The sequence below is a fragment of the Homalodisca vitripennis genome, chromosome 2 (genome assembly GCF_021130785.1).
Source record: "Homalodisca vitripennis isolate AUS2020 chromosome 2, UT_GWSS_2.1, whole genome shotgun sequence".
In the NCBI taxonomy this organism is placed as follows: domain Eukaryota; kingdom Metazoa; phylum Arthropoda; class Insecta; order Hemiptera; family Cicadellidae; genus Homalodisca; species Homalodisca vitripennis.
Genome location: NC_060208.1, coordinates 4,667,421 through 4,681,693, shown reverse-complemented (window position 1 = coordinate 4,681,693; position 14,273 = coordinate 4,667,421). Strand labels below are relative to the sequence as shown.

Below are 14,273 nucleotides of genomic sequence, written 5' to 3'. Positions count from 1 at the left end.
ACCAGTCGGTTATAGTCCTGAGTTTTTCACCCAATGTATCAGTGCCATGTAGAACGTCCAGATTCACCAGACGGTTAGGGCCCTGAGTTTTCCATCCAATATATCCGTGCCATGTAGAACCTCAAGCTTCACCAGTCGGTTAGAGTCCTGAGTTTTTTCACCCAATGTATCCGTGCCATGTAGAACCTCAAGCTTCACCAGTCGGTTAGAGTCCTGAGTTTTTTACCCAATGTATCCGTGCCATGTAGAACCTCAAGCTTCACCAGTCGGTTAGAGTCCTGAGTTTTTCACCCAATGTATACGTGTCATGTACAACCTCAAGCTTCACCAGTCGGTTAGAGTCCTGAGTTTTTCACCCAATGTATCCGTGCCATGTAGAACCTCAAGCTTCACCAGTCGGTTAGTGTCCTGAGTTTTTCACCCAATGTATCCGTGCCATGTAGAACACCAAGCTTCACCAGTCGGTTATAGTCCTGAGTTTTTCACCCAATGTATCCGTGCCATGTAGAACCTCAAGCTTCACCAGTCGGTTAGTGTCCTGAGTTTTTCACCCAATGTATCCGTGCCATGTAGAACACCAAGCTTCACCAGTCGGTTATAGTCCTGAGTTTTTCACCCAATGTATCAGTGCCATGTAGAACGTCCAGATTCACCAGTCGGTTAGGGCCCGAGTTTTTCATCCAATGTATCCGTGCCATGTAGAACCTCAAGCTTCACCAGTCGGTTAGAGTCCTGAGTTTTTCATCCAATGTATCCGTGCCATGTAGAACCTCAAGCTTCACCAGTCGGTTAGAGTCCTGAGTTTTTCACCCAATGTATCCGTGCCATGTAGAACCTCAAGCTTCACCAGTCGGTTAGGGTCCTGAGTTTTTCATCCAATGTATCCGTGCCATGTAGAACCTCAAGCTTCACCAGTCGGTTAGAGTCCTGAGTTTTTCACCCAATGTATCCGTGCCATGTAGAACCTCAAGCTTCACCAGTCGGTTAGAGTCCTGAGTTTTTCACCCAATGTATCCGTGCTATGTAGAACGTCCAGATTCACCAGTCGGTTAGGGCCTGAGTTTTTCATCCAAAGTATCCGTGCCATGTAGAACGTCCAGATTCACCAGTCGGTTAGGGTCCTGAGTTTTTCATCCAATGTATCCGTGCCATGTAGTAACGTCCAGATTCACCAGTCGGTTAGGGTCCTGAGTTTTTCATCCAATGTATCCGTGCCATGTAGAACCTCAAGCTTCACCAGTCGGTTAGAGTCCTGAGTTTTTCACCCAATGTATCCGTGCTATGTAGAACGTCCAGATTCACCAGTCGGTTAGGGTCCTGAGTTTTCACCTAGTGTATCCATGCCATGTAGAACGTCCAGATTCACCAGTCGGTTAGAGTCCTGAGTTTTTCATCCAATGTATCCGTGCCATGTAGAACCTCAAGCTTCACCAGTCGGTTAGAGTCCTGAGTTTTTCATCCAATGTATCCGTGCCATGTAGAACGTCCAGATTCACCAGTCGGTTAGGGCCCTGAGTTTTCCATCCAATGTATCCGTGCCATGTAGAACCTCAAGCTTCACCAGTCGGTTAGGGTCCTGAGTTTTTCACCTAGTGTATCCATGCCATGTAGAACGTCAAAATTCACTAGTCGGTTAGGATCCTGAGTTTTTCACCTAATGCATCCGTGCCATGTAGAACCTAAAGCTTCACCAGTCGGTTAGGATCCTGAGTTTTTCACCCAATGTATCCGTGCCATGTGAGATCTGAGGTTGTCTTTTCTCCGGGACCGGAAACTGCACCAGGAACAGGAGAACAGAGGCTCTGTGTCCTTACACTCGTACTTGACGTGACGCACCAAGTGATCCTTGCGTCTGTAGGTCTTCATGCATACTTTGCAAGAATATGTGTGAAACGCCCCTAAAATCAGGAGCCTCATGAGTTTTGAAAACTTGGCAGTACAATGAACCTAAAATATTTCAGGTACAACACATACTTACAGAGACCTGTACTTAATTTAAACTATAACGTAAAGTACCAACTACAATAGTTTTTCAGAACCTCAACCATATTCATGGATGTTCCCAACATAACATAGTTTGAAGGTATTCAATAAAATGGTTAATATATCGCAATATAATCATGAGCAGAAACAAATGTATCATTTTGTGGTGTTGACTGTTTAAAAGGAAAAACAGCACTCTGTTGCAAAATATTACTTTTTAATATGATTTATCAATGTGTTGTGCAATATAATCCAGTTCTTAAAAAGGTGTTTATTTCAATCTAATTTTATAGGTCTTTGATCTTTAGACGACAAGGAAAATGTCGTGCGAGAAGTAAATTTCCCAACAACTGCCATCTCTTCAATACTCCAGACAGTCGTCAGAGTCCTATTTTGTTAAATACAATTCTAAAGAGTAAAAATCACAAAACTTGGTTCTAAAACTCAAATTAGATTCTATTAATTCAAAATAAATACATTTAAAGGTAACACGAGATGCAAACCCGGTAATACATGTCAATTATGGAATAAAATAAAACATTGCTACCAATAAAGCTGTATTTTTCATTTGAGGTAAATAAATATATCAAATTTACTGTCGTCTAGTTCAAGATCTTTTTTTATATTTTTACATAACTATGCTAACATGCCATTTGGAATTCAAAATTGGCTATAAATCAGAATGATATAAAAAATTATTATAGATTTCACTATTTACCCCTAAATGATACATTGTCGTAACAACCACAACTATGCAACACATAATTAAGGCTGTTAACTTAACAATTGCAACATATAATTAATTAAGGCTGTTAACTTAACAATTGCAACATATAATTAAGGCTGTTAACTTAACAATTAATTGCAACATATATATTTAGTTTGATCCCACGATTGTGAGATCACAATATTAAAAGACTTTGCTCACACAAGTGGTAGGCAGATGAACTGAATTATTCTCAGTACAGCTCTGAACTAGTATTAGTTTGTAATATATTATAATGACGAATATAATTAATGTAACCGATTTTAAGAAAGTTGAGGCAATGTAAATAAAAAAACTCATTTAACAAACTTTGAACATTGCGTAGTTCATATTTGATAAAAAGGTAAAACATAAAAATACATAATGTAACACAGGCGTATTATTGTTCCTAGGAATAATGCAGGAATACAACTGCTAATAAGGTGTCGTCTTAAACACTTTAAGCATTAACACTGGTGGGGGTATTTCACTATTATAATTGCCACTGGTTCTGTAATAGTCAAAACCAAAACATTGTAAGACCTACAATACTAGAGGAATTTGGACTGATTTGTTTGTTGTTATAGCAGCTTTATTACTACCACTTAGCACTCCACCCTTTCACTTCAGATCAAATCACTCGTAGCTATGTTATTAAAATCCGAGAGAATGTTAAAGGTTACATATTTTGCACTGAGTCAAGAGTATCACAGTACCATATGCATTGTATATATTGCCATTTTCTGCCTACCCGAATAAATTCCTATTTTACTCTTTTGGGGTGGCTACGGGTTATGTTTCTTAACTTGTTCTTGTTCTCTTTGATATCAGATTCAACATCTAAAGTTTTGAACTGCCACTTTGGGGACAAACATTTCCATAATTTAACATGCCAAATAATTATGTTTATTTACATTGAGCACCAAGCCACCAAATAACTGTCATATTATGCGATAACCCAAAGCATTTACGACACTTTATTTTGTAACTAATAACCATTCTAAGAATCTAATCTGTAATCAAGGAAAGTTATACAGAGGGATTCTAGAGGAATTTGAAAAATGTGTATAGTACAATCCTCGGGAACATGCATAGCACATGGATTATTTCGTAATGTTTGCTTAATATTTCAACACAACGTTTTAAGGCCCAACAAATAACAACTAACGGAACATACAATTTAAACTATGATACACTAAACACTGTTTTCTGTATGCTTGCTATAACTTGACGTTTTATTGTTTCAACTCGACCATTCAAACATTTGCTAATAAAACGACAAAATATGGAACCAGGATTTTTACAATAATACCAATACAGATATTTGCCAGTTTCATTTTAATTGGAAAATAATGTAAAATGGAACCACGAACAATTGTATTTCATAACGAATAAATATGAAACAAAATGGGTTTTACTTATTACTTGTATCTCAATAAAAAAAAACTGCGCAATGAAAGTAAAAACATTTAAAGGATAAAGGTAAAAAATATAAAACACACATGAAACTAATTAATATATTAAATAAAACATAAAGCCACTAATTAAAGCTGAAAATTATTTTTTCCGTGCTTGGTGATCATGTGGACTTTGAGGGGTTCCTTCTGGCGCGACTTGTACGGACAGTGGGGACAAGCGAACTGTGCCTCTTTGCCGCATTCGTAGCGAAGATGCCGGTTCAGGTGCTGTTTGTGCTTGTAGGCTCGTCCGCACATGCCGCACAAGTGCTTCGGGCTGTTACCTACTTTAAATCAAACAAAATGTTAGAATTATGGCTTTAGCTGACTAATAGAAACTATTTTATTTAAATGTTGTGTAAATTAATACCTTTTTATAATCTATTTTATGTGTCCTTGACTATAAATATATGTAAGAAAGGGTGAAGATGACGTCCTAAACTCAATATCTCGATCATAATTAATTTATACATACATTTCCGTGTACTGAGTATTGTTATCAAACAAATAAGTTGTTTTCACCCCCATGTCAAAATATCAAATATATTCAATAATCAAATTGTGTTGTAAAATTTGAATTATTTAGTTACAATACACTATATTAATATAACTTTAATTCTTTAAAATCAGCATACAGACAATCTGTTTCAGGTTCATGAAAAAGAAATAATTTGTTTCCAAATATCTCATTACATTTGAAATTAATTATAAATCGCTTAGTGGAAAGGCAGGAGTTGACAATTTTACTAATATATTTTAATCTAAAATTTTGAAAAACTGTAAGTTATGTGTAATTAAATCTTTTGATTCAGTTTAGAATTGAACAGTAAATGGAAAAATTAAGCGAAACAAAACTTGTTCGTAGCTTTATTCTTTTACTAAAGGAAACATATAATTTTGTTAATCATTGATTTATCAGACTGAGGTAGAAATTTAATACCTCATTGTACAAAATGTCAAAATACGTTTCCACATAACCGTCCAAACTATTAATGTAGTGGCTTATACATATCAATACAGTATATATTTGTTATTAAACGTGCAACGCCACACCCTCTATTTCTCGGTCCATCCAGCGGAATCGGACTTCTTCTTGCCGACAGTCCTGTGTTTGAAGATCATGTGAGACTGGAGAGAGGAGTTCCGCTTGGCCTTGTAGGAGCACAGGCTACAAGCGAACTGCGGCTCCTTGCCGCACTCATAGCGAAGATGGCGGCGCAGATCTCCCTTGCTGCGGTAGTGTCGGGAACAAGCGAGACAACAGAAGCGAGGCTCACAGTTCACCATGTCGATGCGGAACCGCTCCTCCTCTAGTGAGTGGGACACGTCAACCATCAGTAACATGCAACTGAACACTGTCTCCCGGGCGGCAGAATCTCTCTAACAGGAATTAAATTACGTAGGCTTTTATAAAGGATGTATTTAAAGTCAACACTCCCTCCTCTATTAAGTTTGTAATTACTAGAGAGGAAATGATTTACTTCGAGGCATGTTTATATGACCTACTGATGAGTTTTTATGTATAAATATTATTGACCTGTCCCGCTTTAATGGGTAGTTTACAGGTAAGTTCACAATTTTTAAATAGGAACCAAATTATCCCTTATTTTAAAGGTATTTTAAAAAGAAGAATAAATGGCACTAAACTGAGGTCTTTAATGGTATGAGATCTCTCTATCAGATTTGGTAGCTAATTAAAGTTAAAATTTGTAATGCAAATCAAATCAAATCTTTTTTATTGCGAAGACAATATTTACATTGTATGGCAAACGTCCTGGGTTTTTTTAAATTTCTAACATTCATACAGCAATACACACTCACACATACAATTTTACAGTTACGCCTCTTTCATCCATCGCCAATGCTACCCACTTAGTACAGCGGAGTCAGTCCTCTAATTGGGCGGACTCACCTGCATTATAGAATGCTTGTGACACCAATAGGCGTTTAAGGCGAGTCTTTAACGCCTTAGGCGTTGGGGCAGATAAAACATTTACACACTACTTATTTTGAGAAATTGCGACGCCAAATCGTAATACAAGTAATTACAAGAATCAACAACCACGAATAACTTAGCATTTATTAGGTTTTGTTTTGTCCGACCGAAGTCCAAAAGGAATGGCTGGTTTTGCCATTGTTTACCAGTTAGAATCTGAAACACACTCAGTCCAGTTACTGTGTTAACTAAACGCCTAATGTATGACCAGTTACTGGACTATCCGGATAGGCAGCATTGAATAAATGAACTGCTTCATGAATATTTCTCCTAACTTCACCGTAAAACAAGCCATTCATTTCACCAAGCCATTTTCATTACATAAGAAACAACAATGAAACGTAACTTTATGCAGACCGAAATACATTTTTATAGAATTTAATGCTACATACATATCATATATATTTAATTTAGTAATGTTTAATGCACTTTTTATTATTTATCGATAAATTTAAAGTGTGAACAAGTAAATGTCAAAGCTTAGCAATTTTGAAGGTTATTCACGAATCCGAACTGGTTTGACTGGTAACAGGAGACGAGACTACACACTCCATATCATTGAGTTATACTGTATTGATCAAACGGCGCAGAGTAGCCGGTTATCGCTGAGCGATCCTGTCTCTGCAAGCATCTCGCCTGCCCGGCCGTTGGTCCCCAGGTTGTGTTTGAGAGGGCTTCTTAGCTCTAACTTCATTCCATAATAAAAAATAAAACCATAAACTCCATAAATAAAACTTTACTTATACATAATATATACTTATATAGTTAAAATGTCTAATATTTTACCTATTAATCTAAAAATGCAGTTCATTATCTTAGGGGTCGGCGGTTGCAGGATCGTCCAATGACCGTTGAGTCCGAACTGAGGAAATGCTTGATCCAGGTGCTCGGTGTGCTTGTGAAGGGTAAGAGCGTATAATGCTTTACAGAGTAAAAGCATTTTTACCTGGGCACTAACTACAGGACTGAGTAAGTAAGAATGGCATTTCATTAATATTAAAACTTTAATAAAATATTTCATACATTCAATGTTATTTTTAATATAAATCCCACACTAAGAAACAACTATATACGATGTCAACACAACACATGTAAGAAAATATTATATCTAAGAGTAAATATTTATTACATTAAAAACATTATATATGTACGGTAAATCAATTAAATATAAATATGCTTCGTTAACATAACAATTTTTGAAATCATCAAATATTTGAGATATTTACAATTCAATCTGTTCCATTGTTAGAAATATATTCCCCATAGTGAAAGTTAACGTAATACTTGAAATATTTTCAAGTAAATGAGCAGGTTGTGAATTGAACAACATTAAATAAACTAAGTTTAAACTTAATAAATCAACAAAATAGTGTGGTATATTTTTACAACAAATGTGTGATAGAAATCGAAAAACATACAAAGAATATTAAAGAAGAATTGTAAAGTAAAGCTTCAACACAATATATATTTTGAACATATGTTATTAAATAATATAACAGTTAATCATAAACATTCCCAACATTACAAGTCAAATATAAGCAGAATGTAAGACACACACTTGAAACATATAACACCTAACAGTTACAAATCGGTCTGTTTGGCCTCGTTACATTTTTGGCATATTACTATAGTCGTAATGATTTCCATGTGGAATACCATAGTTATATCGTTCTTTAGTCAAAATCAAACACTCAGGAATCCATGTCCACATTGTGTAATTACAAAATGTATGGCTGTACAATAATAATATAAATAAATCACCTATCATATTTTATTAACCTTAAATAGTTACTGATTTAATACTTATTTTGTGACTTTTCTTCGTCAATTTAATTCAAATGCATTAAATAGAATAACAGCTTAATCATACAATTATAAATACATTATCTTTAGCAAATAATTTGTAGTGTGTTAATTTAAATAGGCTTCTTTTAAACGTTCCTGAACTACTCTCCGTGCCAAAACTCCATATCATAACTTTTTACTCGTATATTCCTGCTACCAATGTTTTGGCATACAGAAGTTCTCACAGAGCTAAGTCACATCACAAGCTAACCGTACGCGGAAACCACAAGAGAACAAAGAGAAGAAGAATGCTACCACGGTATTCCACATGTACTACGACGCGACGTTGCCCGGGTTACATCCCGTGTTTGAACCTCTGGTGAGCGGTCACGGCGCCCTTCTGGTTAGCCCTGTAGGGACAGACTACGCACTGAAACAGCGGAGGTTTGCCGCACTCGTATCTGAGGTGCTGCCCCAGCCCACGCCTGTACTTGTACTGTCTGTGACACCTGGCGCAGACGTACCGCAGAGCACCCTCCTCGGTCTGCACGACCCGGAACATCCAGGAGGGGATGCGGCCACCGGGGTGGAGCTTCAGCATGTCTGAAACTGAACAGAAACAGCTCAACCGACCATACGAGTATCGATCATAACAATGTCAATGTACACACATGTACACAATGTGTACACAATGTACACATAAATCAGGAATGTGCATTGACCTTAATATTATGATCGAAACTAACAATTACAAAAGTGAGTTTTTATACCAATCACGATTTTGTACAATTCAAAACACATCCAAACTGAAGTGTTGATAATTTTGTCCTTAGTTATACAAAAAAATATATTTGTACCATTCTAAACTACTGTTTAAACCTGTGAACGAATAAAAACTGAGTGCAATTGTGGGTACTGATGTCATATAATATATAAAACTAAAGCTAAATCATGCCATATGTTTGTATACAGTGTGTCCACAAAGTATGTATATGAAAAATCTTAATAATGGCTTAGAATTGGACATTATTTTGTAGCATCTAACTATAATATAAAATTTACTTTTAATTTAGCAAGTTTTGGGGTCATCATGGATCGGCCATTTTTGATTTGATTATAAATCAAAGACGAACATGGTTGAGTAAGATATAGTTTAACCCTTATCATTTGCAATAACTTGTATTAAGTACTCGTGTAGTGGAGTTACCGAGTCTTTTTTGTTGCTTATAAACTTCCGTTTATTATAATTCGTAGTGGCGAAAATGTATGATGTATTAAAATAATCACTATAATTAGTTGTTTAATAATAGTCCCTAGTGACCGAAGTCACTTTTCGATATCATAATTAATTTTTAGGGCGAAATTACTTCCTAAAATACGTATTTATTAAAAAGTTACTCATTCAATAGATTTGATCACATTCAGGCGTTGATACATTTATGCACAACAGCCAAACAAAATAATTGTTAGTTTTAAATTAGTGACGTACTTTTGGAACAAGTTTTAAAACGACTTTATTTATCTTGAACAGGCAATTTTAAATTTGCCTTAACAATCACTATAAACCTAAAAATAAAGTGGAACACTTTTGTTTCTGTTATAAATAAAATCAATTTAATTACTTAAAATTCATTAGTTTAAAAATAATTAGTGCAATAACAATATCGCAGTTCCCTTATTTCATTTGTAACATGAACACTTCCACACGATGAGCAAAATGACATAGGCTAATAACTCAAATGTTAATAGAAATATTACATTATACGGATAATGTATCTTAAAGTTGATTTTTTCATAATAATCATTTAATGGATTGAGATATAGAGAAACGGCCTCCACTATTAAACTTGGAATAGACATACAATTCAAACTAATACTTTATCTCACCTGATTCATATTGGGAATATTGAACTTAAATCCATAATGGCAGATCCAGGATAGCCGCAAAAACTCAAGACTGGCAAAAGTATCTTTTATTTTATGGCCATATACTAAACATTAATGGCCAATGTTAAACCACTATTAAGATTTTTCATACATGCCATACTTTTTGGACACATTTTATAAGATATATATCCTTATAAAATATTGAAAATTGCAGTTTTCAATATAAAAGAGTATAATTTATACTGTATACTAAAAATATGCATATATATTGTACTTATTTCGTTATATATATTTCATATTATTTATAGGTCTTTAAAATTTAATTGGAGCAGTTTGAGGACTAAAGGTCATATCTGTAAACGTATAAGCTCAATTGAAATTGTGATATAAATTATGTTCCATAGTAGAAACACATGATACATCTAATGACCGGGTCTTGTGGATATAGTTAAATGTAATATTTATTTATAATGATGCACTACTTATATACTATTACAAAGGTAACATTTCTCTTTGATAACTAAATTTCGGTATACATATTTTAATTTGTCAACATAATATATTGCGTTTATCATGATATTCAGCATGTAAGATATTGACAGAATCTGATGTACCGTACGGGATATTAAAATGTTAAGGTGGAGCATTTGGTTTTTGGTCAGGTTGAAGTTTTCAACATTTAAGACTCTTGTAAGTTCTAATTGTTCTAATTCTTGTAAGACATCTTCCGTGAAGTCAGAAAAATATTAGCAACTCCACGAGGTATTATAATATATGTATTTTAAGTATTTTGGTGAATCTTAGGTTAATTAAATACAAAATATGTCCGTCATGTTTCCTGTTGGTGCACATAAAAATACTATTAATAATTTGTATTTCAAAACTTCAGTAGGATTGGTAATTATCACAAAACTATGACCGCTTTAGCTCCAACTAGCTGTCTGGATCGACTACACAGAAAGACTTATACAACATAAAACCTTTAACGTTAATGTTGAAAGGTCAGACGTCTAGAAAATAAAGAAAATAACAAGCTCCAAGTGCTAGCATCACACTCGGTAGTCACCGGACTTCATGCACACCAACAACACCCCTCTATGACATTCCGTGCTACGGACAAGCTGGTGCAGTGGTGGGAGGTCAGTCGCAGTCGGCTCACATCAACACAACTGTTATGCTCTAGCCCAAACTATCGATTAATTGTAACACAGTCAGTGAACAGAAGCATGAGGAAACTGCACAGAACAAGTATGTCCTTATATGTCCTTCAACGTTATCGACATAGGTAGTACTTACATGTCATGGTGGAGGACTTGAGACTCGCCCGCAGGGGAAGAAAGTCTTGCTGCTTTAAGAAATCCTACTATGGCACACGATTTTACGAAAATAAAATTCTTATTACACCATTAGACTGTCAGGAAATCAATATTAATCGCCTTATCAGTCATTATCAATTCTAACTACAACTACACACCTCCCCTCCTTGAATACTCTACATTCCAGTACATCAAACTTGGTAAAAGTGTGTTGAGGTGGTGCACTCCATTTTGTCTTAAAATATTTTTTTATTTCTGAGTCACAGTTATTACAGATATACTTCCCGATGACGAAAAACCTATAAATACGTTTAATTAACACTCCATGAGGAATTAAAAGTAGGAATATTGGACAATTCTGTAATTGATCGAAGAATAAAAGAGAAGTGGGAAATTTGTACAGTATGTATTATTTGAATTATCCGCACAGAATTGGTTGCTTTTAAAATTATTTCACGTCGAGAAAACTACTTATTAATGAAAAATAACTTAAGACGGCAACAAACTCCTTAAGTAGACATTAATTAAGAAAATTACGCTTTATAAATAGAAAAAAACCAAGTCACTCTTCTACTGTACAAATTTCTTATCTTTATCTTTTATATTGGGTTTATTACAATATACAGGGTGTCCAGCAACCATTCGAACAAACTTTGCCACATTGTTCAGCAGGCCAAAACTAACAAATAATGCAATATAACAGGTGCCCTATTTCACTTCGTTTAGCGTCTGTCTGTCTGTATGTGTTTTTGGGAAAAAAATTACTACTCAAAAACCACTTAAGATACAGAATTCAAACTTAACAGTTATGTTAACCTAGTGTTGGTCCTTTTCAGTGAAAAAAATAAAACAAATATCTCATTGCATTTCAAAATGGCTGCCGTTCAAAATTTTCAAATTGTATTAGCTTTGAAACGGCTACTTTGACAACAAATTCACCAGGATAACCTTTTTTAGCATATTTTATTACCAATTCAACAATTTTTGTTTCAAAAAGATTGAATAACAAATAACTGAGTTACAGCACCAAACGTAAAAACGGGTTAAATCCATGCATTGCAAGTATGTACATACAACAATGTAGTGGATTTGGATTTTTACGAATAAACTTTTTAAGGTTCTTCATTAAAATACAGAACAATTATTATAACGTAAAAAAAATATTACTATCATTTTTGTTCCATTTACAGTAATCAATGTGTTACACACACACAAATAAAAAAGAAACAAACTATTCACAATGCTCTTAAAAAAACAATAGCATAATATTACATGAAAACAGCTGACCAACAATCAGCAACCAAATCAGGTGTTTTAAATGAAGAAAAACTAAGAAACAAACTATCAAGACATTGTTGAGCAAGTCTATGTTTTGAACGTGATTGTCACTGTTTGAATGTTCTGTTCTTCTTTGTAATTCCTGTTAGTTTTTCCTGTTAATTTAAATTACTTTTATTACTTTGTTTCTTGTACGATATGAACCGTTTTACTTTTGAAGAGTATGCTGATATTCACTTTGTGTACGGACTTGCTGGAGGCAATGCCAGATTAGCTAGCAGATTGTACAGAGAGCGCTTTCCAGATAGGCTGCACCCAGTTCATAGCGTCTTCAGTGCCGTTCATATTCGTCTTACCTTAAAAAGTATATTCGTAAAAATCCACTACATTGTTGTATGTACTTGCAATGCATGGATTTAACCTGTTTTTACGTTTGGTGCTGTAACTCAGTTATTTGTTATTCAATCTTTTTGAAACAAAAATTGTTGAATTGCTAATAAAATACGCTAAAAAAACAGTAGCAGTCGTGGGACTGCCGATAGAAGTGAAAACGGAACTATTAAGTTGAGAGTAATTAACAATACGTTATAGTAGCAGTACATCTGTAATTGTAAATGTGACGCGTTTTTAATTTTCCAATTTTAAAATCCACGAAAAAATATTATCAAATAACTAGAAATCTATTTTACCACGCTAGTAAGATAAATCTTATACCGTAATAATACTCATTTCATGATGAAGAGGTTAAATATTAAAAACATAATTAAAATGAATAATGCAAAATTTTAAATACAAATATTCGTACAAATATTAAAAATGTTTAAAAATATATTCGTTGTTTTCATTATTCATTTATCTGTATAAAAATGTGTTGTAATTGCTCAATATTAATAGTTAGTTAAACATAGAATACAAGTGAGTAAACACCGAGTGAACAACAGTGAGTTGAACACCGTTGTAAATAATACAGTTATTGCTACGGATAAAGTATATAATTGCAATAACAATTAAACCCACAATATTTGTAAAACTAATAAATTAGTTAAATTAACTTGGTTCTTTCGTAAAGGTATTTTTATTGCACAATAAACAAATTTATTAAGTTAATACGGTATCAGTGAGCCAATGCGCCAACTACAGTTCCGGCAGAAACGTTCACTCATCACTTCATACGTTACTACAGGCTAAACTAAACTTCCAATAAAAAAATGATAAATTACAAAAAAAATATTCATCTATTTTCACACAACTTTCTCACTGACAAATTTTGTCTGACCAAAAAATAAAAAAATCCTCGCTTACTATTTTTTTCTTGTCATTGTAAACGCTATGTAAAATGTAAACAATAATCAAAATTATTTCGAAATTTTTTTAATATTTAAAAATGTAACCAATAGATTGCCAATATTAAGAGCTTTAATTTGACGCATCTTACAGAATTGTACGACATTGGCTTCACTTTTAAATCGCGAGAGGAAGCCGTAAAGGTCACTGATTTTCGCACTCTGTTTTCATACTCCGCCGGGACAGTTTTTAACACAGCGAGACTGACTTTTTCATGCAGGTTAGTAGTCCGCGGCCAAGTCTACGGTTAAAAAAACACAGCGAGACTGACTTTTTCATGCAGGTTAGTATCATTAGCATGTCGGTGACGCGAACCGAGGATTTTACCCTCTACCAAAACGCTCAACGCGCCTAAAGAAGTTTTCACTTCAAAAATTTATCCTGGTGAATTTGTTGTCAAAGTAGCCGTTTCAAAGCTAATACAATTTGAAAATTTTGAACGGCAGCCATTTTGAAATGCAATGAGATATTTGTTTTATTTT

The 14,273-nt window shown here is 34.4% G+C and overlaps 2 protein-coding genes across 3 annotated transcripts; both read right to left on the bottom strand.

Moving 5' to 3' along the window:
- Window positions 1–1,698: 1,698 nt before the first annotated feature.
- LOC124353427 (vascular endothelial zinc finger 1-like) lies at window positions 1,699–4,443 on the bottom strand. Its single transcript, XM_046803266.1, has 2 exons — window positions 4,318–4,443; window positions 1,699–1,947 (listed from the first exon to the last, which is right to left on the bottom strand). The coding sequence occupies exons 1-2, from the start codon at window positions 4,441–4,443 to the stop codon at window positions 1,699–1,701; spliced, it is 375 nt and encodes a 124-aa protein (XP_046659222.1).
- LOC124356086 (longitudinals lacking protein, isoforms A/B/D/L-like) lies at window positions 4,232–5,976 on the bottom strand. 2 transcript variants are annotated; one of them, XM_046807251.1, is made up of 2 exons: window positions 5,239–5,976; window positions 4,232–4,472 (listed from the first exon to the last, which is right to left on the bottom strand). In XM_046807251.1, the coding sequence occupies exon 1, from the start codon at window positions 5,527–5,529 to the stop codon at window positions 5,242–5,244; it is 288 nt and encodes a 95-aa protein (XP_046663207.1). In that variant the 5' UTR covers window positions 5,530–5,976; the 3' UTR covers window positions 4,232–4,472; window positions 5,239–5,241. The 2 variants fall into 2 exon arrangements, with proteins under 2 accessions (XP_046663207.1, XP_046663208.1); XM_046807252.1 differs by having other exon boundaries at window positions 4,232–4,469.
- Window positions 5,977–14,273: the final 8,297 nt, after the last annotated feature.